General features: G+C 47.1%; 1 protein-coding gene across 5 annotated transcripts in view; it reads left to right on the top strand.

Moving 5' to 3' along the window:
• TNC (tenascin C) overlaps nucleotides 1-26475 on the top strand; it is an 82069-nt gene that overhangs the window by 30655 nt on the left and 24939 nt on the right. For 4 of the 5 annotated variants that reach the window (XM_081150816.1, XM_081150819.1, XM_081150818.1 and 1 more), the window contains exons 4-15: nucleotides 439-702; nucleotides 1717-1832; nucleotides 2551-2707; nucleotides 4819-5088; nucleotides 5830-6015; nucleotides 6255-6344; nucleotides 7724-7987; nucleotides 13580-13852; nucleotides 14684-14956; nucleotides 15558-15830; nucleotides 18896-19168; nucleotides 21422-21694. In XM_081150816.1, coding sequence (XP_081006942.1) covers nucleotides 439-702; nucleotides 1717-1832; nucleotides 2551-2707; nucleotides 4819-5088; nucleotides 5830-6015; nucleotides 6255-6344; nucleotides 7724-7987; nucleotides 13580-13852; nucleotides 14684-14956; nucleotides 15558-15830; nucleotides 18896-19168; nucleotides 21422-21694 — 2712 coding nt within the window. The remainder of the gene's footprint in view (nucleotides 1-438; nucleotides 703-1716; nucleotides 1833-2550; nucleotides 2708-4818; nucleotides 5089-5829; nucleotides 6016-6254; nucleotides 6345-7723; nucleotides 7988-13579; nucleotides 13853-14683; nucleotides 14957-15557; nucleotides 15831-18895; nucleotides 19169-21421; nucleotides 21695-26475) is intronic. The other variant, XM_081150820.1, reaches the window with a different exon arrangement.

Below are 26475 nucleotides of genomic sequence, written 5' to 3'. Positions count from 1 at the left end.
ATGTGAGTCCCAAATTTGATGAGATGAGCTAAGTTGGGCAAGTCCCTCCACCTCACTCGTATCTAGAAAGTGAAAAGGTTGGACCAGAGGAGCTCAAATTTCCTTCCCAGAACTAAGGATGTGTGACTTGAAGTGCACAGCAGGGAGCTAAGCTCAGACTGCACCTCCCATGCAGATGGCCTGAATCTGAACTAGGGTCCAGGGACTGGAGAAGTTGGAGGAGCCAGGTCACAAAGAACCCTCCAGGCCACACTGCAGACCTGGGACTGCAGCCTGAAGGCAATGGGTGGCCACCGAAGCTTTTAAAGATGGGTGCAGCATGGGTTCCTTCACGAGTTAGAAAACGAAAGCTGGATCTCAGGCCTCTTTGACCGCCAGTGGAAGAAAGAATTTCAGGGCCCAGTACTGACCCCGGCTGTCCTTCCTTATTCCCACCAGTGTCCCCTCCCAAAGACCTTATAGTGACAGAAGTGACAGAGGAGACCGTAAACCTGGCCTGGGAGAATGAGATGCGGGTCACGGAGTACCTCATCGTGTACACACCCACCCACGAGGATGGCCTGGAAATGCAGTTCCGCGTCCCCGGAGACCAGACGTCCACCACCATCCGGGAGTTGGAGCCTGGCGTGGAGTATTTCATCCGCGTGTTCGCCATCCTGGAAAACAAGAGGAGCATTCCCGTCAGCGCCAGGGTGGCCACTTGTGAGTGAGCAGAGCTGCCCTTGGCAGCCTCAACCCCCTCCCCCCTTCCTGCTTCCCCTCCCCCCTCCCCCCAGTGCATAACTGCCCCTATGAGTTATCGCCTTGCCTTTCCCCATAGCTCCATAGCTGTCCTTTCATAGTTACACAATTAAGGCCCTGGACTCCAGTGAAGCCCACTGAATATTCTCTTAAAGAAACTCCTTGTACACTAACTCATTTAACTCACTATAACCCTGTAAGATTAGGAGCTACTGTTAACCCATTTTACAGATGAGGAAACTGGAACTCTTAATAGTTGAACATCTCATCCCAAATCACACAGTTAAAAGTGATGGAGATGGGATCTGAACCCTGGCAGTCCAGTTGCAGATTTATGCTCTTAACCACTCTATTCTATGCCTACATTCCTCTGGAGCTTACTGTCTATACATATATTTAAGAGTGGAAACACTAGGGTTCATGTTATTGCTTTAAGAATCCAACATCAGTATAATTTTCTTTATACCTGAAAAGCAAGGTGGGCTAGAAAGTGGTCTTTTTTTGCTTAGTCATGATAATATTGGCTCCCATGTTAAACTTCTGGTACATGCCAGGAACCATGTCCAGCAGTCTACACGAATATACCACTCAGTCCCGGAGACATTCCCAAGGGGCATGTTCCTCTCCCCAGTGAAGAAACTGAGGCTTGGGGCATTTTGTGCAACTTGCCCAAGTACACAGAGTTTGTAACTGTAGAACTTAGATTCTAGCCCACGTCTGATTCCAAAGCCTAGCGTGTATGAGGTTTAACCATGTGAAACTGCCAAGATTTAATCATACGGTTGGTCCTAATGTTAATTTCCACACTGGCTTGCAGCAGACAGCATCCCAGAAAGTCCCTTAAATAGAATTCAGCTCAGATGATCAGCCCCTGACCGCAGCAGACACCGGCCTGTGGGCTCAGCGGAACAGGGCACTGTCGCCTCCGCCACACACGCTGCCATCCTAACCTCCTCTCCATGCTCTTCCTCACAGACTTGCCTGCACCCGAAGGCCTCAAATTCAAGTCCATCAAGGAGACATCTGTGGAAGTGGAGTGGGATCCTTTGGACATCGCTTTCGAAACCTGGGAGATCATCTTCCGGAACAAGGTAGGGAGCACAAAGCAGCGGGCGGGCACGGGTCTAAAAGTGGCCAGAGGCCTCTGCAGACCTCCTGTCAACTCTAGTTCCTCGGCTTTGGGTGGAGGACAAGGCTCTGATGGCCCCTTGTGTGTTTGGATATACATTTTAAGTGATTTTAATAAGTCAATAAGCACAGCCCTTAAGGCTGAGAGCCTAGACAAATGGAAGCTAGCAAGTCATCTCTAGGTTTCAATTACTTCTCATAGTCTCAAACATCTCTATTCAGAGGCAAAGAAGAGAAGAAATGGTCTGTGTCTCAAAATGCCTCTAGGCCTAAAGTTCCTGTGAGGCGGGGAAGTGGGTTCCTGAGTTCAAGCCCAGGCTTTTCCACTAACTAGCCAGGTACCTCCGGGACAGTCACCGACTTCTATGGTGCTGCCTTTTTCTTCTGCCGAAGGAGAGGTTAAGCCCGTGGCTCCAGAATCGCTTTGACTCGCATTCTGCCCCTTCACTTGAGTGTCAAAGGGGTGAGTAGAGAAGTTTCTGAGAGAGAGAAACACACTGGAGAAATGTCTTTATCATGTTTGTTTCCTCAGCACCTACCAAGCGGACCCAATGCAGAATAAGTGCTTAGTGAACAGAGGAAAGAATAACAGAGGAATGAATGAGTGTGGAATGAATGACTCACATAAACGAAGAGGCTGGCACCTCCGTCAGGCCTTACCAAGGTGCTTCTGTCTTTCAGAATAAAGAAGATGAAGAAGAGATCACCAAAAGCCTGAGGAGGCCGGAGACCACGTACCGGCAAACTGGCCTGGCCCCTGGACAGGAATATGAGATATCTCTGCACATCGTGAAAAACAATACTCGGGGCCCAGGCCTGAAGAGGGTGACAACCACCCGTGAGTATCCTCCTTTATATCACTGATACAATGACCAAGCTGATTGCAACTCATAGTATTTCTGGTGTAACATGCCCTCCTAGGTAGTAGCGCCTGTATCCATTAGCTTTTGCTAAGTAAAAAACAAGCCCCAAACTTAGTGGCTTAAAACAATAATTCTGCACATTGGTGATTTAAGGTTGGGCTCAACTGGACAATTTTTCTGTTCTTAACTGGGCTCATGTTTACATCTGTGTGGGCTGGGGGCTGGTTGATCTAGGATGGCCTCAGCCTTTCTGCTTTGCTGGTCTCTCAGCCTCCAGGATGCTACCCCGCCTTGCTCTGATACTAGCTGACCAGGCTCAAAACTGGAACTAATATCACTTCCACCAGAGCAAATCTCAAAGCCAGTGCAGATTTAAGGGTTGGGGGAACAGATCCATCTCTTGAAGAGCTTTCAACACAGCATTTCAAAGTGGTGCAGATGCAGGATAATTGAGACCATTGCGAGCAATCTACCCGTCACCTAATTTAATATTAGCACCAGTCCTGTGAAAGAGGCAGGGAAAATATTAATGTTATTATTTTTCAAGAGCAGAAACCAAGGCTTAGAGAAACTAAATTCATTTAAGCAATTCCAAATGGCTGATACCACCGGGACTACAATTTTTAGCCAACGACTTGCATTACCACGAGCACTGACTAGGCCCTGGTGTGTGCAGAATGTTAACTCCATGTCTTCCACGGGAATCTAAATGAAATGCCACTCAGTAGTAATGATGCCGGAACTTCTTGGGGGTAGAATAGGATCTGGCATCGCTAGATCATTTGGGGGGAGGGGGGGAATCTGAATTTGGAGTTGTTCTACCAGAAAGCAAAGTTTTAATAAATAAATAAATAAAAACATTTTTCATCTCCATTTGGGAAAACCTCTTTATCTTTGTAAGATAACACATGTACCAACTGCTTAAGAATTGGACTTTTTTGGCAGGGTGTTGTTGGGAAGTTAAATCTGTTGACTGATGACAAGAAAGAACACCTTGCACTTAAATATTTGCACACTTTGCCCAGCTTGGAGTCACCTTATAGGATTGTCTCCTTTATAAGCAAGTGTTTTCCGTCACCCTGACAACATCCCTCAGTGGTGGGTAGAGGGCAGGTACCAACAGGAGAAAAATCATTAGATCATCAGAAAGGCATAGAGAACAAATGCTTATTTGTTACAGAGAAGACACGCTGAGAGTACCAAAGGCGCTGCTTTCATCGGCCCTTTTCTTTGTACTCTCACTGTGGGCATTGGCTGCTTTATTTCCTTCTTACTGCAGGACAAACATCCTAACATTTGAAGTTCTGTAATCACATAAATATAACACTGAGAGGCAGATATTTACCTGGTCATTTTGCTGCTTTTTTCGGGTTTAAGTTAAAGTTTTGGTGCCAAAATGTTTTTGACTGTTTCCCTCTGATCTTCCTAGAGGTGGTATTACAGTCATTTGGGGCACAGGAATGTTTTTGAGAGGCCTTCTTTTGAGAAGGAGAAATCGCATGGGGTTTGGACCCACACGGCCCTAAGTGTGAATTCCAGCCTCACCACTCGCCGTTACCTGGGGCAGGTTCACTTTATAAACCTCCGGCCCACCATCTGGAACATGGGCTTATGGTATCCTGCCCGCGGAGTTGTCATGAGGGTTCAGACATAAAGGACAAAGCGCAGGGCTTAGCGCCATAGTTCCGAATGAGAAGTCATCATCAACCAGTTTTGCCTAAATAAACAGCAAAAGAGACTAAGGCAATGTTTTTCAAATGAAGCAGCCCCTAAGCTTGTTTCTTGAATTTATGAAACAGTAATGATAATAATAGCAGAGTAACAACCACCCATGATGCACTGCCATGTCCGGGGCTCCCTGCCAGATGCTTTGCAAGAGTTGTCCTCTCCTTGACTTAGAAAAAGCAACAAGCCCTGCAAGGTGGCATCGTGGCTATGCACAGCTGTTGAACAGGGAAAGATAAAATAAGGTCGGGGGTCGATATTACGCCTGATTATGCACAGATGGGTCAGGATGGCTGGCTCTCTGCTCAGCCCTGGCACTGCCCCTGATCCCTGAAACAGCGCTATCTTCTGCCTGTCACAGGCCTGGACGCTCCCAGCCAGATCGAGGTGAAAGATGTCACGGACACCACTGCGCTGGTCACCTGGTTCAAGCCCCTGGCTGAGATCGACGGCATCGAGCTCTCCTATGGGATCAAAGATGCGCCGGGCGACCGCACCACCATCGACCTCACCCACGATGAGAACCAGTACTCCATTGGGAACCTGAAGCCAGACACCGAGTACGAGGTGTCCCTCATCTCCCGTAGGGGCGACATGTCCAGCAACCCTGCCAAAGAGACCTTCACAACAGGTAAGGGGCCCTCCCGTGGTCCCGGCGCCAGCAAACGAAGGATTGCGAGACTTCCATCCACTCTGCGCTGAGGTGTCTTCCAGGCTCCTCTAACAGCAAGAATAGAGAAAGGGAATTTTTGTTCCTTTAAATTTTATTTTCAATCATTGTACTGGTTGATTGATTAATTTTTCAAAGAAAAAAATACCCCAAATAACCTTCCAAAGCTATATATATATATATCTGCGCATACATAGAAGGGGTTGGTCTGACATTCTCAGACAAAAGCTCTAGTAAACATAATTTTTAATAATAAAATATAGCACATGGAAAACATGAATGACAGATGCCTCCTAGCCTCTTAGCCTATGGCATTTTTTAAAAGTACCATAGCATCAATCACTCATTCGATAAAATATTTTTTCAGAGCTCAATAAGAAACATTAGAAATTCAGTGATGAGTACAGCAGACCAGTTCTTACTCCCATAGAACTTATGTGTGAGTTTCTATATGGTTTTTTTACACACAAAATCTGAGGAAGACGTGAATGACTAAAGTATCGTGCATTTTAATAATGAGGAAGGGGCCAACTATGTAGTATCTGTTTAGATTCGGGCATCGGCTATTGAGACGGGTGTGGGGTGAATTTGTCATTTTCCTCCAATGTCAGGAAACTTTCACGTCTCAGCTTGAATTGTCAGACTCCCACTCTCCTGGCACTTGGTGTTTTCCATACAAATGTCCCTCCCTCGCCCCAATAGGTCTGGATGCTCCCAGGAATCTTCGGCGTGTGTCCCAGACAGACAACAGCGTCACCCTGGAATGGAGGAACGGCAAGGCGGCCGTCGACAGCTACAGAATTAAGTATGCACCCATCTCCGGAGGCGACCACGCCGAGGTCGAGGTCCCAAGGAGCCAGCAGGCCACCACCAAGACCACTCTCACAGGTGAGATCCGCATCCCAGACCCAGCCGCCCGGGGACATGCCCCACCCTGCACCCCCCCAGAGAGAGGGCGCAGTGCAGTTCCCAGCGACCCCTCCCCCTTGGGTGCCAGTGAGTCCGTCTGTAGAACATCCTAGGCACTGAAAACCCATCGCCTCCGGGACAGCTCAGCGCCGTTTTTGTGATCCTCCGAAAGTCTTTCCGATTGGAAGCTGAACTTCAACCTGCGCGTTCTCTCTCAGGTCTGAGGCCGGGAACTGAGTATGGGATCGGAGTGTCGGCTGTGAAGGGGGACATGGAGAGCATTCCGGCCACCATCAACGCGGCCACAGGTGAGGCACGCCCGACGCCCCGGGGCTGGCTCTCACAGACACGGGCTCGGAAGGCGGAAAACCTGCTTTAAGGGAAACAGCAGATGCCCCAAAGAGAAAGGGGCCCCCAGGATCATCCAGCCCAGATGCCTCATTCGAAAGTAACGTGGGCACATCGCATCCAAACGATGCTGACGCCGCTGCTCTCAGTACAGGAAGGGGAACAGCAAATTTCTTTTTAGGAAAAATTGAACCAGACTTTATAAGAAATCTACAAACTTTTTAAAGTTTGTAACCAATCCCATAGGTTTCTTTTTTTATACCATTGACTGATCAAAACACATCTGGGGGGTTTCTCTTAGAACGCACCTAACGTACATCCCCTGGTCACACAAGTTATAGTGGCGAGAACACAGTTGAAGTGAGACTGTGCCCTTCCTTTCGCATTGCACCTGAAGCTCCGGTCTGGGTGAGGATGGTGAGGGGCCACCTGATGTGAAGCCATTGATACTTCAAGTGTTTTTTTTTTCCTGGGAAAGCTGTGAAAAAGAAAACACTTTCCTCTCTCTCTGAGCCAGCCCCCTCCTCACCTCCGCCCAGATACTGTGAAGGAGAGAGGCTGGAAGTCAGAGGGGACACAGACGGTGCTTCACAGCTTCCTCGCGATGCAGGGGCCGATGCTGAGCACTTGCAAATTCTGCCTGAGCTCTAAGATCGTTGTAGAGCCGCATGCTATTGAAACAACACAGAGAGAGCCCCCTGAGCCCCTCGCTCATTCCTCCCCAATGGTTACAACTGTTTCATTATAGAGCAATGTCACAACCAAGAAGCTGACATTGATAGGATCTGTCAGCTTTACTCCGAGGTCCCGGCGTTACACGCACTCATCTGTGTGTGTCTAGTTCTCTGCAGGTTTATCACATGTAGGTTTTTTAATCTTTACTACAATCAAAACACAGAATAGTTCCGTCACTGGGACCTCTCTTCATTTTTTATAGCCACGACACCTCCCTCCCTCCCTCCCTGCCCCTAACCCTGGGCAATCACTAATCTGTTCTTCTCTATAATTCTGTCATTTCAAGAACACTACGTAAAAGGAATCATATAGTTGCAGCCTTTAGAGATCGGCCTTTTCATGCAGCATAATTCTCTTGAGGTCCATCCAAACTGTTTCTTGTATCAGTGGTCGGTTCCTTCCCAATGCCCTTAATTGAGCGACACTTTGCGGTATGGTGCATGCTGCTATATTCTTTTCGGTCTTCCAAAAACCCGATGACCAAAAGTATAGCCTCATTTGCAAAGGTGAAAACTGAGACTCCGTTAGGTGAGTCTCCTGGGGCCACCCAGCCGCAGCCTGTCTCACAGCCCACGGAGTGTTCATCTCTGTGTTTTCCTCCCAGACATGGACGCCCCCAAGGACCTTCGGGTGTCTGAAACTGGGGAGACCACCCTGACCCTGCTCTGGAGGTCACCGTTGGCCAAGTTCGACCATTACCGCCTCAACTACAGCCTCCCCTCCGGCCAGCCGGTGGAGGTGCAGCTTCCCAGGGACGCCACCTCCTACGTGCTGAGAGGCCTGGAGCCCGGGCGGGAATATCCCATCGTGCTGAGAGCGGAGAAGGGCAGGCACAAGAGCAAGGCGGCGCGGGTGAAGGCGTCCACAGGTGAGGCCCGCCCCAGCCCCCGCGCCCTGCTCACGCCGGTCTCAGACCAGCCGCGGCCGCCTTCCCCGAGACGCCAGATGGAAGCCTCTAAATGCCACTTTGAAAGGGCCACTTACTTACCTTTTCCTCTTGTCAGCTGATTCAGCCAAGTCCCCTTGCTGGGTGATCAATCATGGTTTTCAACTTTTTCCTCCTAGGAGAACTTAAAGCATCAGGATTTGTGCTTGTCTTTGGTTTTTGGTTTTTGTTTTTTTAATTTTGTGCGTTATACAGCCTTTCAAATTGTTTCTTGTCCCCTCCCCTCCTTTAGCCTAACAATTAATTTACTTTTCATTTTATTTCTTTTCAAGATGACCAGGATGTTGGTAATAATTCTTTCCTTATTTCTCATGAAATGTTTCTATTCCAGGTTTTTGCTTTCCTCTAAGGTTACCCAACAAGTTGCATGCGGTCCTTGGAGCCTTCCAAAATGCCTTATTTTCTTTTAGTCATTGAGAGTAAACTTCTCTTGCCATGGCAGCTGATCCTGACTGCCAGTGTCCCTTCCAGACCAATTACCCTTTTCTTTGTACCTGCTACCACATTTCCTCAGTGGCTAAAATGAAAAAAGAAAAAAAAAATAATTCTTCCTATATGAAAAATATGCACGAATAATTTTGGGTCAAAAATATAAAAGCTGTATAGATGGAAGATGTTATTTCTTCAGGGTTTGACAAGTAATAGTCTTTAATTTCAATTTAATTAGTAAGTATTTATTGAGAACCCACAGAATACATTGTAGACATTGTACTTTGAGGCACAAGTGGGTTATGTACTTAGCTTGGTCATTTTGGCTCATGTGCTCCTGTTCATAGATCTTGGGGAAGACTAGATTTCAGAATGTTAGATAGAAATCAAGGAAAGGGGGTGATTGGGGGAGTCAGGAGCAATCAGAGAAAGTATCATAGAAGAGATGTTACTCCAGCTAAACTCCATGAACAGAAAAGAGCTCCTAATGATGGACAACTTTGAAAGTGCCTTTGAGTCTTTGTCACTTATGAATACCTTCACCAGCATATAACAGAAATCTCAAAAAACAGTCACTTAAGCAAGATAGAAGCTGGTTTCCTCCCTCATAAAGTAAAACTGAGGTTAGGTGATTCAGAGATACCATAGCAGCTCCAAATTATCAGTGACTCAGGCTCCCTCTCTGTTTCTGTTCCACTGTTCTTGGCTTCCTTTCTCAAACTCACCTCCATGTCACAATCTGGCTGCTGCAATACAGCCTTCACATCTGTGTTCTAGGCAACATAAAACAAAACCCTAAAGGAGTACCTACTAGAGGAGTCTTTCTTTCTACTCACATTTCATCGGTTGTTTCTAGCTATAAGTAAGTCTAGGAAAGGTGGTCTCTGGCTGAGCAGGTTGCTGGCCACATAAAAATGTGGTTGTTTGTGAAAAAGAGAGAGAGAAGGGCTGTGTGGTAGACAAAAAGCGGCCTCTTCAGAAAGCGTAGAGGAAGCTCCCGTGGTCAGTTCTACTGACTCTGTGCATGGACTGCTCCCCACCCAGCTCTGAGATGTTCATCAAGGATGCTCTGGAGGGGAAGCTTAATCACAGAAGAGAGGGCGGCAGAATAGAATCAAAAAGGAATAAATCTGTGGTACAGATTTGAATGTTGCAGCTTATTATAAGGTATCAAAGGATAACAAAGAATCAGAAAAACAAAAAAGAGGGAATTCCTCCCCTCTTCCCCTCCCCTGGTCCTCCTCTCTCTCTCTCTGCTTTTCCCTAAGTTTGACAGATGCTGAATCAAAGAGAGTTTCCTAGCTCCACTCAGTCCTGTTGGCCTCTGGTTATGGCTGTGTTATCCCCCTTCTCCAGTAGGGAAGCCTCAGGGCCTTTACACATGCTATTCCTGCTGCCTAGGTACCACTTTTCTCTCAGTTCTTCCCATGGCCTCTTTCTCACTGCATTCAGCTCATGTGTTATCTCAAAAGCCTTTTCTGGCCACCTATATAAAAGAGTGATCCTGGTTTACCACTCCATTTTGCTCCAGAGTTCCTCGTGACATTTATCTGGCTTGATATTATCCAGTAGTTGGGTTATTTATCCATGGTCTGCCTCCTACGACCAACCAAAATGGAAGGACGCTGCCTCTATCCAGGGCTGCATCCCCAGGGCCTTTAACAGAGCCCAGCACAAGGCATGTGCTTTATGAGCGTCGGGGGCCTCAGCTGTTCCAGATATAATATTTCCTTTGAACCCTCTGGTCTCTTCCACCTCTGCACTGACAGCCCAAATTCTCTCCCTTAAAGATGAAGGGGAGGGGAAGGGAAGTTCCTCCTTGTCTATCACACCTAGTTCATATTAAACTGTAGTTATTGCCCTGGCCCGTGTGGCTCAGTAGGTTGGGTATTGATTCCTGGTTAGAGCACATGCCAGGGTTGCAGACATAATCCCCTATAGGGGGCATGCAGGAGGCAGCCCATCGATATTACACTCTCACATCGATGTTTCTTTCTCTTTTTCTCTCTCTCAATATCTCTCTCTCTGAAAATCAATTTTAAGAATCTTTTTAAAAAAATAAATAAAAATAAACTGTAGTTATTTATGATGATAGCTCCCTTCCTGGAGCAGGTCCTGTAACTAAATTTTTTTAAGCAGCTAAGGAGAAGGTCAAAGGTTGTTCTTGAGTCTTTTGTTTCTTAAAAATGACCACCTTAAAATAATAAATTTTGCAAAGAGGCATATTTTAAAGCAGCAAATTGTGCCCTTGTACCATCTACAAGATGTTGGGAATCTAAAGATTTAAACTTGGCACAGCCAGAAATTCCTCCAGGCCAGCTGGTCAAACCACCATCAGCACAGAAATTCTAATTTCCCAGGCCCACTGACATTGCTCAGAGGGTAGATGCCAGCGCACAGCTGTAAGAAAAAGACAACAGCCTTTTCATAAGGAAATGCCAAGAAATTGAGTGTGGAGCTAGACAAGGGAAACACTGGGCTTCGGGGGCAGTGAGCCCACAGTGTGTTATTTGCTAGTGAAATGTGCCATCTGCATTTGTTTCATTATGGGAAGCCCCTTGGTCCCCACCTCAACTATTGTCTGCTGAATTTTTATTAACATTATCCTTTCTTTTTACAATTCTTATTTCTCTTCCTTTAATTTACCTACTGATTTTACTCATTGAAGTTGCACCTGTTACTTATCTGACCAACATTCGTTTAGTGAGGGGCTGGGTGGGATAAGAGCACTGGCTCCTGAGCCGGTCACAGCCTCGCTCACTGAGTATAAGCTGATGCGCTTTCTCAATTGACCTACCCCCAAAAAGACCAAAAAAAAAGAAGAAAGAATAGCCAAAAATTGTGGTCGAAGTACCATTACCATGATTATTACTATTTACCGAGCAACATAATATTAGGCGAAAATTACTCTCTCAACCTTAAAATAATAAATTTGAGCACATGAAGCAGGATTGTAGGAGCATCAGTGGCCTGTGGAAAACTGATTTAGAGAGAAGAGATGGTTCTCATCGGGAAGAGATTGTTTCCACTGTGGATCTCCTTTCCCCTCTCCATCCATCTTTATTGCAATAGTTTAATCGATAATCTGTAACCACCCCCTCCCTTCCCAGTTAGGTCACTCTCATCTCTCTTATATTCTGGAACCTGAAATTTCTTTCATGGGGAAAAAAAAAAAATGTTTTATGTCAGAATTAGAGAGGCAGCTTTAAAGGGGGAATTGCCAATGTCGGCAAAGCACTGATGAGCAGTTTTGACAGCAGGAGGCGAGAAAGCAGGAGATGGGATAAGGGGTTGCCTCTGAGCCATAGCATCCATTTCGTTGGCCTTACTTACCGTTTTGCTGAGATTGGGTTTGTCCCATGCCTCTGTATGCGAGAGGACTGCTTGAATGCTTGACAAGGATGTGCTCCTGAGTGCAGCCGGGCAGAAATCCCAAGGTCAAGGAGACAACTGTTATATCGAGACCACTGCTCCTGGCCTCACAAGGGCCCCTGGGTTTGAGGATGGCCGAGTCCCCCTTCCTGTCGCCCAGACTAGATACATCACTCTGAGTTCAGGCTCCTCTCTTTCTCATTGAGGCCAGATTTGTGTGGTTAGAACTGCTGTGAGGCTTTGGCTGTGCACTTCAGGACACAGATTTGGGTTAAGTGAGAAGTCCATAGAATGCAGTTCAAGGTCAGATATCCTAAATATTTTCTGAAATGGGCCAGAGAGTAAGTATTTCAGGCCATACGGTTTCTGTCACAGCTACTCAACTGTGCCTTTGAAACACAAAAGCAGCCATCAACAATCATAAATGAACAAGCATGGCTGTGTTCCATTACAACGTTAATTTCATCTATTTTCATGCATCATGAAGTATTCTTCTTGTTTGGATTTTCCCCCCCAACCATTTTAAAATATAAAAACTGCTGTTAGTTTGCTTGCTACCAAAATAGGCAGCTGATGACCAGATGTGACCCTCAGATCCTAGTTTGCAGACCCCTGTTCTAGATCAAACAAGAGCCGAAGGAGTATACGCTTTGCCAGTCTGAAACCATTAGAAAGAACATTCCCCAGAACTTGGGAAAGTCTGGATTCAGTAGGTTCTTGAAAAGAAACGTTTTCCCCTTTGAAAGGATATCTAAAATCCCATTGAAACTAAGATTTTCAAGTTAGACACCTGCTTTCATGGACACACAGAGCTCATTTGAAATTAGCAACGTGTATGAGACATAAACAGAGGGGGAAACACGGTTCTTTTGCATGAAGTCAAAGCAGTGCTTACTCTGTTGTTTACAGGATCCGTTTCCAGAGAAAGTCCTTTCATTCTAGGTCCTGCACAGTCCATGTGAGCTCAGCCCTGGGCATACGATCACCTTGGAGGCACATTCAGATAAGAGAGTTTTTACTGAACTTTGTGTGTTCAGATGAATGACGATGGCACATTCCATTTTAATTCTTTCTCCCACTGCCTCGGAGTTTCTTTCTATACAGTAAGGGACAGTTTTGCAAAGACTCACCGCCCTGCTCGGTTCAGCCTTACTTGTACTGTGTTAATTTATCTCTCCTCTTCCTGAAGGGGTTTATGTCAACTGATTTGAGCCCAGGAAAGTGACAAAAATTCCAACACAAAGAGACTATAATATAGAGGAAATGAAGGAAGCGTGAAAAGGAAGAAAATATAAGAGGAGCCAATTTTTTCAAAACACATAAGGCTGGACAGCTCAGACCAAGAATCTGAAGAATAGCCGAAGGCTGTTCTCTCTGATCTCATCCTTATGATGAGAAACACTTTCCACAGTTGAAACTGAAGCCCAGAGCTGGACTAACATAGACGGGCAGAGTTTTCTAAACACACAGGTCAAGAGGAAAATGCCATTTCCAAAAGGCAAGCCCAAATATTCAATAAGGCAACATAAGTAGGACGTTGATTCTTCTGTTGGTGTTAAATGCAAGAGCACCGTTCAGGGATGCGGTCGCGACACGCTGCGCCCAGGCCCCCACGGGGTTCCAGCATGGGCCGCCAGCATGCCCTTTCTGGGTTCCCAGGAGGAAAGCATTTTGAGGAGTGGTTTAACTGACCCCATCTCTGTCATTATTCAGACCACGTCCCTGAACTGGAAAACCTCACCGTGACCGAGGTTGGCTGGGATGGCCTCAGACTCAACTGGACCACAGCTGACCAGGCCTATGAGCACTTTGTCATTCAGGTGCAGGAGGCCAACAAGGTTGAGGCGGCTCAGAACCTCACGGTGCCCGGCAGCCTGCGGGCCGTGGACATCCCGGGCCTCAAGGCCGCCACCCCTTATAGAGTTACCATCTATGGGGTGATCCGGGGCTATAGAACCCCAGTGCTCTCCGCTGAGGCCTCCACAGGTACCTTTTACCTTTCTCTCTATAGCTTCTGTTTTTCCTAACAGGAAACTTCCCAGGGATAATCAGACGCAACTTGCTTTTGCATGGACTTGTTCTGTCCCAAGTCATAGCACTATGGTGTCTAAGGATGGGGAGCACCAGGCTGCACGACTCCAGGGGCAGTGTTCACACTGCACCCCGTGTGGACAACACCCTTTGGAGTTCAGCAGAGCCCGGCCTGGGGACTACACACACAGCCCCAGTGGCAGGGACCTTTAGCTTCACAAATAGGCTCCCTCCTGGTAAGGGAAGTGAAAGCATTTTATTTAAAAGGAAAAAACTAGCCCTGGCCAGTGTGGCTCAGTGGTTAGAGAATCAGCATGCACACCAAAAGGGTCTCAGGTTCGATTTCCGGTCAAGGGCATGTACCTGGGTTGCAGGTTCCATCCCCAGCCCTGGTTGGGGCGCATGAGGGAGGCAACCAATTAATGTGCCTTTTTCACATCGATGTTTCTCTCTCTCTCTTTCCCCTTCCCTCCCTCTCTCCCTTCCACTCTCTCTAAAAATCAATGGGGGGAAATAATATCCTCAGGTGAAGATTAACAAAACCAAAACCGGAAAAAACGAATCTCCTTGTCTACTGGAGGTTAGAGCAATTCTTTAAAGAAGTAAGGTAGCAAACATTTTCCTACACCTTACCCTTCATTCTGTTTTACAAGTTTAGGCAGCTTCATGATGTGCATTTATCTAAAGAAAGGCACATTTTTTTAAAGTCACATTCTGCTTATTCTGAGTTAAAGAGTCCCTGGGTCTCATGTGACTTGGCTATTAAACCGGCTCTCTGTCCTCCAGGGGAAGTGCCCGGTTTGGGAGAGGTCACCGTGTCCGCGGTGGGCTGGGACGCCCTCCGGCTCAGCTGGACGGCTCCAGCCGGAGCCTACGAGCAGTTCTTCATTCAGGTGCAGGAGGCAGGCGCGGCAGGGGCCGCCCAGAACCTCACAGTCCCCGGCGGCCTGCGGGCCCTGGACCTGCCCGGGCTCAGAGCAGCCACTCGTTATAGCATCACCATCCGCGGGGTCACTCGGGACTCCAGCACAAGCCCTCTCTCTGTTGAGGTCTTGACAGGTATCCTAAACGAATTCATTTATTTGCTTCCTCCCACTCTCTATGCTCAGGACGGATCAGAGCCCTTCCCTGCTCTGAACTGGGCTCAGCCCCTGCTACCTTGGGGCAAACCCGTGGTGAATCACCCAGCTTCAGTCCAAATGTCACGTCCCTTATATGGCCATGTCCTAGTCCCAGCATGGTAGCCGGTTCCAAGGAAAACTCCACCTACTCCTTTACAAAAGCGAGAGGTGACTTTCCTTTCAAAGCACGATTCAGCAATAATATTTAAGACATTGGAAAGCACAGTTTGCAAGTGGAAAAAGAATTGGTCTGAGCTCATTTTAAGAACAAACCAAAGGATTCCCCAAGGCTCCATTTGTACATCAAAAACAAGATCTGTGAACAATCCCTAGAACTATCTTTCATCCCCAAAGGCTGAACAGGAAAACCGTGCCTATAGTGCCAACTGTTAGAGTGATCTCAACAGCCGCACTAAATAAATTATGCATCTGTAGTCGACACTCACAGGACAGCTCAGCCCAACCCCGGCCAAATGCCGTCTTACCTGAATTCCAACGTGCCTTTTTTAGTAACTCAGCGACTCTGTGTCCTTATACAGAGGAGGTTCCAGACCTGGGAAACCTCACAGTGACCAAGCTTAGCTGGGATGCGCTCAGGCTGCACTGGACCACCCCAGACGGGATCTATGAGCAGTTTGTCATTGAGGTCCAGGAGGCCGGCCAGGCCAAAGAAGTTCACAGTCTCACCGTTCCTGGCAGCCTTCGCTCCGTGGAAATCCCGGGCCTCAGGGCCGGTACCCCTTACACGGTCACCCTGCACGGCGAGGTCAGGGGCCGCAGCACTCGACCCCTTGCTGCAGAGGTCATCACAGGTATAGGACCCTCCTCTCAGACCGGGGACGGGATTGAGCCAGCCGGTCTTGGGAACAGAGAAAGTTCCCCATTGTGGCGAGAGCCTATCTCAGTGCCTTTGAGAGGCAGCGTGAACACAAGCTGTAACTCAGCAAGGTCAGGGTTGGAATTCCACCTTCCTGGCTGAATATTCCTGGGGACATCAGTTTACATCTCTGAGCCTTCTTTTCTCACCTTCAAATCCCAGATGACACTCCTACCTCAGAACACTGTCATGAGCAGTAAATGAGATCATGAGAGTGCCTAGCAAAGTGCCCATCCCATAATAAATATTGAAGAGCAAATGGCTAAATTTATCAGAGAGCAACATCTCATGATAAAAGCGGCTTAACCAGTAGGGCTGTGGCACGAGAACAAGGTCAGAACTTTCTAGAGAAAGCTTATTGTTAGTGGCCTCAGAGTCTCTCACTGCCATCCAGGTTGGAGTCAGATCTCTACAGAGTAACCTCGGAAATGATCTTGCCATCTTCTAAAATTACCAAGTCTCTCTCTCCTTAACAGACACTCAAGGTGGGAACATTTCCAAGAAAGGACAGCCACATTTGACTTCAAGGTTTTTCATTCGATTTGGGGAGGAAAAACAATTCATCTCAGTTTAGCCCCTGAAAATATGCTGCTCCATCTGTTATAGAAAACTCCATACTGTTTAGGAAGTTTCTGGAAACAGCTTTAAAAAGGGCTGTGGGAAAATGGGTCAGATGTCTGATAGTAGGGTTTTTATCTGAGCCTAAAGCCCAGGATGTTTTCTACATATTCTGTTTTGATAACACCGTCCAAATAATCTAATTCAAAGAATTGGTTTTCTTGGTCATATATAGCAAGTAAATTTGGTCCTTGCTAGAAACTACACGCAGTTCTCAAAATGAGAAAGGTAGTGTTGGAATCCACCTAAGCTGGCCAGGTTGTCATTGTCCTATATTTCCTGGGGTAGTTTCAAACCAAAGAACAAAGATTACATAGAGACATATGTAATCTGGGTGCAGGATGCTAACAGTCTATATCTGTCGTTTGTAAACTTGTTTTTAGCAGCAGAACTCCCTGGCACATGAAGTCTTATAAGGAACCCCATTTATGACAGCGAAACAAACAGCTGATCTCCATGAGCTAGGAAGGGGGCGGGGGGTGCCTAGACCCACGGCCCCAACCCAGTTCCAGGAAACCTAGCCTATGCAGAACACAGTTTGAAAACAGCCCCTCTAAATGATCCACTTTGCTCAGACTCTCACAGTAAAAATTCCTGCAGTTATTTTTGTTTCTAACTTCGAATCCATGGCCACTTCAGCCTTATTTTTCAGATTTGAATCTTAACTTTCTAAATCGGCAATAACAACTACATAAAATTCCCTTCTTACATGGCAGAGAAATAAATAGTGGGCCCTGCTCAGCACCATTCACCAAGCAATGATCATTTTTAACTAAAACTGGGCCCTCACCTCACACAAAGGGCCTTGCTTCGTGATGAAGGTGTTCTTCATTCAGACACAAAGTACTGGCGGAAGTCTGGTAGGGCACGAACCGGGCCAAGAATCCCATATAGAACTTTTGATCCCTGAAAGCTGGGAAAAGTGCAGAGATAAAACATCAGCCTTGTCTAAACCTGAGGCTTTATAAACCCAGTCAGGCAGCATGTGGCCAGCAATGAGATGACCTCGCCAAGGTCAAGTAATGAAATAAAGCAGGGAACCCTCTCCCACATGACCAAGACACCCCAAGGGGAAACACTGTTACTGAACTGAAGGGGTTGGTTTGCCTGCACAAATCAAAGCCCAGTAAGATGCAGATGGAGATTAGCAGCAAAGAAAGTAAAGATTTGCTAAAGGAAATGGAACAAGCCCAGAGACACAGGTGAGCTAATGCTCTAAAATCTGGCTCGCCAATGGCTTCTAGGGAACGGGTTATATGGAGGGAAAATCATTAGTCATGGCGACTAAGGGAGTTAGGGTCGTGGGTCCTACTGACTGGTCGGGGCCAGGGTAGGGGATGGTTGATCATTGCTTCTGGTCCTGACGTCAGCCACGGCGTTGTTCCGTCTGATTTCGAGAGGATGTGGTCAGTAGGGCTTGTTCCACCTTCATGGGTCTGGCAGACTGAAGCAGAGCCGAGGTCAAGATGTTATCTTTAGTTTGTCAGAAACTCTGTTCTCTTGATCGGCAAACCTGCAGCTCTGTTCTTTAAGGGAGTTTGATGCTGACCAGGACCTAGTTGTCCTGAGGGCTTAGTGAGCAGGGAGCGGATGGGCAGCGTGTGTGAAGGTGGAGGGATCTGGTCAGAAGGAGGCAAGTGAGTCATGGTGCTATTTATTAGACAGGGCTAAGCTGGATGGAATTAAGGAAAAAGTCATCTGAAAGTAATGAAGTTCCTGTGCAGTTACAACATCAAAACAATGATGCATTTGTTAGGCTGCCGCTTACCAGGCACTCACTTATGTGTCCGGTGGTAGACTCAGAGTGTTATAAATAGTGTCACTTAATCATCACGCAGCCCAGTGAAATGGGGCTGTCAGCTCCTTTGAAAGGTGAGGAGAGAGGCTCAGAGATGGGCTGGGGGACAGGCCAAGATGACGCAGCTAGCAAACATCAGCGCTGGGATGCTGACCAAGGCCCGGCTGCCTCTGAAGACTGCACTTTCAGCCATTCCCACTTCCTTTATCCTGGCCCCCAGTCCCACCTTTTCCAGTTGTTTCTTAAGTTCTGGCTGTGGCTGCTCAGAGACCCCCCGGTGGGTTGTGCGGTGGTCCAACCGCATTGCCATCTCAGGGGTGAACGATGCAGATCATCCCCTTGCTGACCATCTTCAGTCCCTGAAAACAGCTGGGGCCGGCTTCCCACAGTTCAAATTGGAAACACCCAGAGACCAAGAATGATCACACGCACACGCACACGCACTCGCACACGCACTCGCACTCGCACTCGCACACGCACACGCGCGCAACTCTCTCGCCCTGTTCTCTCTTCCCTGGGCTGTGGGACGTTTGGTTTCCTCATTTTGGGTTTCCAGAACTGACAATTCCCTCTCTGTCCTTCAGAGAAGCTCCCCCAGCTGGGAGACTTAGCCGTGACCGAGGTTGGCTGGGATGGCCTCAGACTCAACTGGACCACAGCTGACCAGGCCTATGAGCACTTTGTCATTCAGGTGCAGGAGGCCAACAAGGTTGAGGCGGCTCAGAACCTCACGGTGCCCGGCAGCCTGCGGGCCGTGGACATCCCGGGCCTCAAGGCCGCCACCCCTTATAGAGTTACCATCTATGGGGTGATCCGGGGCTATAGAACCCCAGTGCTCTCCGCTGAGGCCTCCACAGGTACCTTCCTCTCCATGCTCATGCTCCCTCCCCAGGTCCCCTGCTTTCTGCCCCGGAGGTCAGGGAGACAGCTTCTCCCCCTGTCTGCATCCTTTCCGTGTGCCCCTAGCTGCTGGCTGTGCATGGTCAGAGACCTCCCTGTGGGCTGTGCCTTGGTCCAGATGCCTTTGCATCTCGAGAATGAACAGTGCAGATGTTGCCTTTTCTGACCTTCAGCTTCTAGCCTCTCCCAGACTTTGTCTGATTCTCCAGCTGCGTCTCATGTCTGTTGAATGATGCCTCTGGTTCCGAGGGCAGCCTGAAGGGTTTCCCTCTCCCCTCCAGTGCCTAGATTTAACTAAAGGCCAACCCTTCCCATGTGTGAGTTCTGGTGGAGCACAGATCACTTGTTTTAGAGAGTCTTTTTGCTGATTGGAAATAGTGCTTTACTATCCCGAATCCCTCAAGAGTATGGGCACTGTTGTTCTTGCATTTTAAAAAAATGCTTTAATTTAAATGTTTCTTTAAAATGCACTGAGTATAATAAGAGAATTGAATTACCCTCCTCTGGGCAATTCCCTCAGATACTGAGTCATTGTTAGAACACCAAATTAGCAGATAGCTAGACCGAAAAGGGAGAGAAAAATCACACAATTGACTGGAGATGGTACCAAAGAAAAAGCCATTCATTAAGAGAAGTGCACTTGAAGCGAGGAATGTCCCCGGCTCTGAATATCAGAGACCCGGTGCCCTTTTTGCTCTTTTAATCAAGAGTTGCGCCCTGGAGTGTTGGCCTTTGGATGGCACACTCCCGGCTTGGACCCAGGATGGTCCTCAGAGCTGGCTCATGGCTCTGCTGAGTGACAAGGTGTCCAGTGTTCCTTGGGAGCTACTTAAGCAAGCAGCCTGCCAGCAACATTTTCCATTGTTCATCTTCCCATGGGCCACCTTTGCCTTGAAGCCCAGTAGAGGCTGTTGTTTCGTCTTGCACATGCACGCTCCATTTTTAGATAATGCTTGCAACTAAACTTTTATGCAAACCTGTATTTCCTAGTTGCTTCTACCAAAAACATAGCTCCATATTCTAGCCTCAGTCATTTTAGTAACTTAACTGCTGCATGAACAGGGACCCTGAAATACCTTAAAATTGCAGCTGAGGATGTCCTGGATGGACCTGTGGCTCATTTCATGTCCTGTCCACAGATCAGCCCTCCTCAGAAGGCAGAGAAACCATCCTCCACTTCTGATCTCTCCTGCCGATCTTGTGGTTTGGGTGTTCTTAGTATTTTTATGTTGTTTTTCTTTTCAGTGATAGCAACATTCTTGCTTCAGATGAGTCAGTAGGGGGGAGGAAGGGCCATAATTGCATCTGATCTGTGTTGCACCAAATCTGCTGGGATGGAAAGGCCTTCTCCTTCCTTGCCACAGAGACAGCATTAGCTTTTTAAACCCTGCTTCTGCCTGCCCTCTGCATGTATTATTCCTGCTGCTCAGAAAAGCTTGGGCAGGACCAAATGTTACTTCTTGGCCTGACTGCCTCATGTTGGCTCAGGCCTCCTTGTTGGCAGTGCAGTACTAGTCTTCTTGGCCCACATAGAAGGCAGTTAAGAGAGGACAAGCTATTTTAACAGAATATGAGAACGGCCGGCCCTTGTCAGAAGAATAAAGAAAATACCAAGAATTACACTGACAAGTTGCCCATTTCCTTCAAGTCGCAAAATCAGAAACCTCCAGGTACCATCTTGGGAGGGTAATGGCGTCAGAATGATTTAGTCTTCACTTGAATAGATGGGAGCTCCCTCAAAGCAAAGGATGCCTGCAGGAGGGAGCCAAGTAATCTTGGTCTCCTGAGTGCCATTCAGGAGACTGGAAGCTGCCAGCACTCGTATCTTTTGACCGATGGCCAGCACCCCCAAGTGGGGCTCCTGGGAGCATCTGGGCTCAGGCGCAGCAGGTCCAGCCCCAGTCATTCAGCAAGTTTCTCTCACACCACATTTCAGCAGCCTGGCCACGAGTGGCTGCTCCAGAGCAGGGAAATCTAACTGCCATGCCTGCCTTCCTTTTCGTATTTTTCTTTTAACAAATCCCCTTTTCCTCCCTCATTGGCACTGATTGGTAACACTGCTTCATTTCGCCATAACCCTCAGGTATCCGATCTTTCTACCCGCCTACGGTTCTATTAACAACCTCAACCTCAAAACGCAACCAAATGATTAACTGAAATTTATTTGTCTCTTCTCTCCTACCCTACCCCACCCTTTTTTTTCTTTTCAGCCAGAGAACCTGAAATTGGAAACTTAAATGTTTCCGACATAACCCCTGAGAGTTTCAATCTCTCCTGGACAGCTACCGATGGAGCCTTTGAGACCTTTACCCTTGAAATTATTGATTCCAATAGGTCATTGGAGATGATACAACACACAATCCCTGGTGCTGAACGAACTGCCCACATCTCAGGGCTCCGCCCTAGTAATGATTTTATTGTCTACCTCTCTGGACTCGCTCCCGGCATCCGGACCAAAACCATCAATGTCACAGCCACCACAGGTACACGTGCACGCTCCCATTTCTAACGCCCTCTCTCTCCAGGGTCTTCCTTGCAGGGTGAAGCCATCCTTCTTGCCTCCTGACCCGCAGGCCACAGTGCAGCAACACGCCCTGCAGAACTATTTAACACAACTCTCTTCTAACAGCGGCCACGTGCTGGAGTCCCACAAAGCCAGGACATTTACAGCATAAGATGTAGTTTGGTCCAGATTGCTATATAGGATCTGGGGGAAAGCATTCTCCCCTCCCCCAAAGCCATAATGAGCATTGTCCCTGGGGTGGGACATCTGCATCAATCAAAGGGGTCTTAAAAATCATAGGTTTTGTCTTCTTAGCGCCTTTGACCTCCTAATACCCAAATATCCTGATGATTGCATGAAATTGTGTTGGGGCTCATTTTTTTTCAATTGGGAAAGCAACGAGAAAGAGCAGATTCCTCATCAGATGAATGCTAAAGGAAACCAGGCCATCCAGAACACCCCAGTTCCAATGCCACCTCTAAGAGAAAAGACCAGAGCATGCAGCCTGGCCCCCAGGATAGCGAATGGTCAGTGGCAAGCCAAGTGCAGAAGTAAAATAGCCATGTTTAAACAAGGAGCTTGGTCCGCAGAAGAGTAAATGGCTCTCACTTTAAATGGGTAGTGCCCGTGACATACACACTGTGGCAGATGTTCTGTGGTGGGCCACAGAAGAGGATATTCTATATGAACTTAGAAAGGAGAGCCTTTTCCATTCAAGATAGTACTCTTAGCACATTTGGGACAATGCCTTCTCTTGACAGATCAAGTAAGACATCACAAGCTAGGGGGAAAAAAGTTATTTGTGGAAGAAGCACAAGAGAATTTCTTCTTGTAGTTCACAATCTCATATTCTGGGGGATTCAAGAAAAAAGTAGACATTGTAGCATCAAAACTATCTGTCATATAAATCACCTATGGCCAAGGGAGGGTCTGTCTTTCGTTCTGCGTAAGACCACAAATTGCTATCAGGTGGTCCACAGAAAAGTCAGAGGCCCAGCGTTATCTAGCTCTCATCTCAGCCAGGCTGAAGTATAACAAAACCTAGGGAAAAAATCAACCATACAGATTGGTTTCTCAAGGCTCAGATTGGTTTCCAACAGTGGACCAGTTCCTTTACCAGAGAGTAAAGTGTAACACGTTATGGATTTAGTCACATGTGTTTTGATTTTGACCCTGGAAGAATGTTCTAAATTGGCATGCTTTCCTATAACCTTCTCCTTGCCTTAGTAGCCAGACCTCTCCTCAGCCACCTCACTATCTCAAATGTGCCCTGGGGCAGTGTGTCCATCTCCTGGAAAGCCACGGAGCTGCCTTTGATGGCTTTCTTATAGAAGTTAGCAATTCTGACCACCTCCAGGAGGCGATGTTGTGTTCAGTGCCTGCCGCGCCCTGCAGCTCTGTCATCACCAACCTCGAACTTTCTTCTGGTTACACTGCCCACCTTCACGGGCTGGTTGGCAGGCAGTGCACTCAGACCCTGGTGGTCCAAACAACCACAGGTATTTCCTGTGATGGGTTCTTCACTCTCCATTGAACTTCCTTTGAGCATTCCAAAAAAATCACTCGTTCCCCATTTTTTCACCCTCCTACTTCCTTCAGATTTTTCTCAAATTTGATAGAGCCACCCAAACCAGAGCTTTAAAGATTAAAAAAAAAATACTCTCACCCGAAATTAAGGAACTTCACTGTCAACCTCTTTTTCTTAATATGCATTCGCATCTGGAGTTGCTCTGTTTGTCTGTAGAGAGTTAACCTGACTTGCTTTGGTTGGATTTCTAAACCATCCTTTCTTCTGGTCTTGAGTAATCGTTTCCAGCTCCTCTCATTATCATCTGCCTGTGGTCTTTCTAATCAGAGTTTGCCTTTGTCATACTCAGAGAGGTGTGTGCATGCCATCTTTGGGCCCTTGGTCAGAATGCTCGACATTGTCTTTCTCTCCACAAAGATTGTAAAAGCAGTGCCACTAACATGCAGAGAAAAGACCCTAAAATGCATCCTAAGAACCACATGAGAGGACCCGGTGGTCGCATCTTGTCCTTGGGACCTCCATTTGCCTGCATGCCCTACAAACAGACTGCTCTTTTTTCACATTTACTCTATCAAGCATGTTTTGTCATCCACTGAAATCTGTCACAAAGAGTCTTCCTTTCATCCATCATCTTGTCCAAGTCTTGGAGCATGCGATGAATAATCAGAGCATTCCGTTTTGGAAAATTCAGCATGTCAAGGAGTCATTTCAAAGGGTGAGAAGCGGTGGGAGAAAACTGTCCCCAGCTCGCATGGAGCACTAACTACCTTCTGTCGCGGAGTTTTTCTTGCATCTCCCTCTTCAGCTTGGCTGCCCCCTCGGGAGACGGCTGGCAGGAACCCTGACCCTGAGAAGCCAGCTCTTATTCAGCATGGCGAGTGTGTTGGCACTGCAGGTCTCTGTCTGCTCACATGAGGAGAGTCCTCACGTGCATCCTTAATTCGGGAGATTGCTCCCACAGCCAAATATAGGACGAACAGAGTCCCTTTTGGAGGATTTTGCCTTTTGTGGGGTTGAGGGAATCTGCCAAAGCTGTGGCTGAAAATTATACCATCATTAGCTTCTCAAACTGACTGCTAGGCAGGAAATCCCATGCCATTACTTAGGCTACGTTCTGCTTCTGAGCCAGATCCTTTTTGTCCCGAGGGATTTTATGGCATCGAGTTGTGCTGTGCAATTGTCCAGCTAAAGTTTATCCAAATGAGTCCTTTCCTTCCTGCAAATACTGTAGCTGCAGCAAAACAACCCCTAGGTCCTTGGGAGGGTCAGTCTGCTCCTTCCCAACCCTAAATCCCCACTTTCGTGTTGCAGCCCTCCAGGGCTCCTGCCTCTCTCTGAAATACAGGCTGGGTTGAACTTACTTTAGTGTTAGTATTATCTGATAAATGTGCATTTAGGAGGCCAGACCACACGCATCTCAGCTGAAAGCAGCGGTACAGGCCCTCTGCTTTAAAAATGGGTTGCTCTTATCACTGATTGTCTAGACTTCAAGGGACAAGAGACACTTACCTTTAGTGGAACCATCCACCTTTCCAAAGGATCCAATACGTGAACTTGCCAATCAGAAAAATGCAACCCCCAACTTCAGGTTTTTCTTTCATGTCTGCATGCCCCAGGCATTTTTCAATGAAAGCCATTTTCACATTTACAGCCTTTGGAGTGAGATGTAGGTTTTCCTATGGCATATACATTTGGGTTTATAAATACTGTTGAGCATTTCTCTTGTACGGATATTTACTTTTAATATCCAAATAGATATGCAGGAGACTAAGGAAACTTCAAAGGAGATTTTCTAAGACCAGCTTCTTGAGATGTTCAAAGAATATCCCTCATAAAGGGGACCCATGGATCAATAAGTTTATGAAATGCTGTGCTAACCACAATCAAGTAGATTTCTTTATAGAACCAGCATCTCAGAGTCTCTAAAATGCTAGCATGCGTTGCAAATCTCCAGGGCGAGGTATTGCCTTCCGTGTCTACCATGCCTGCTCCACAAGGAGCCGTCTTCTCGGAACATCTTACAAAGTTAGGGCCCGTTACAGACCTTAACGGCTGTACCCTTAACACCTGTGCATTAACCCTGTCTGCTGCTCTCCTAGCTTGTTTCTTTCCTTCATACCTGACTAGCAAATGGCCATGCCTACACTGAAAAAGAGCAAAAATCTGTGCCTGCCATGAAGCAGTGGAGACGAATGTACTACCTTTCAGCCACTCTTCGGAGGGATTGATACTTTCATGTTCTGTGGCTACATTCTGGAGAGATCCACCGCTTCCGCTAACAGTGTCTCTTTCTCTCTGCCCATGTCCCTTCTTCCTCTTCAGAGCCAGAGCCACAGTGGGGCACGCTAATTCTTAGCAATATTACTCCCTACAGCTTCAACGTGTCATGGGCCGCCCGAGCTGGGCCTTTTGCAAAGATTGTTATCAGTGTTAGCGATTCTCATGCACTGCATGAGCCCCAGCAGTTCACGGTCTCAGGAGATACACAGCAGGCTCACGTCACCAGCTTGGTGGAGAACACTGGCTATGACATTAGTGTGACAGGGACCACCTGGGCTGGGGACCCCACCAGACCCCTCACTGCCTTTGTTGTGACAGGTACTCATTCAAAGGTTCTCACCTGCCTGCTTAGAATTCTGAGAGGGGCAAAGGGGAGGAAGCTAATAGGCATTCTAAAGAGAAATTGAACTCCAAACCTCGTCTTCACTCCATATATAAACTTCTAAGTGAAGAGAGAGCAGAGACTGTTGCCAAGAGGCTTGGTCAACAGTTGTATAAAGCATCCACGGATGTCTATGCTCAGTTTTATAGGCTGTCTGACTCACAGTCTGGAGATCCTGGCTAAAGAGTGAGCTTGAAGTTAATAATGGCCCAGGGCAGGAATTTTGTCCATAAATCATGCTACGTAAGGCAGTCAGCCCATAAACCACCTGTCCTAGAAATATAATAATTTATCTTTTTCTCCTAAAAAAAATACTTCTCTAAAATTGACTTAACAGATTCATGAAGGCTCAACCTAGGATAGTAGATAAATCCCAAGTTTAATTTAACCTTACCCCCTCATTAAGCTTGACTTCCAACTTCTCTTTGAATTAAGTAAAGAAATGTTTTTGTCTTTTCTTTCCTGAGATCATCCTAAATCAGGCTGCAAAAAGTGTCAATTTACCAAATATCTAGTCTGAAAAACAGGAGAAGCAGCTTTGCCATCTGGTTTTCACATTAAACCAGGACTC

This window comes from Miniopterus schreibersii (assembly GCF_964146895.1).
Source record: "Miniopterus schreibersii genome assembly, chromosome: 11".
NCBI classification, from domain to species: domain Eukaryota; kingdom Metazoa; phylum Chordata; class Mammalia; order Chiroptera; family Miniopteridae; genus Miniopterus; species Miniopterus schreibersii.
This window is presented reverse-complemented; position numbering and strand designations above follow the sequence as displayed.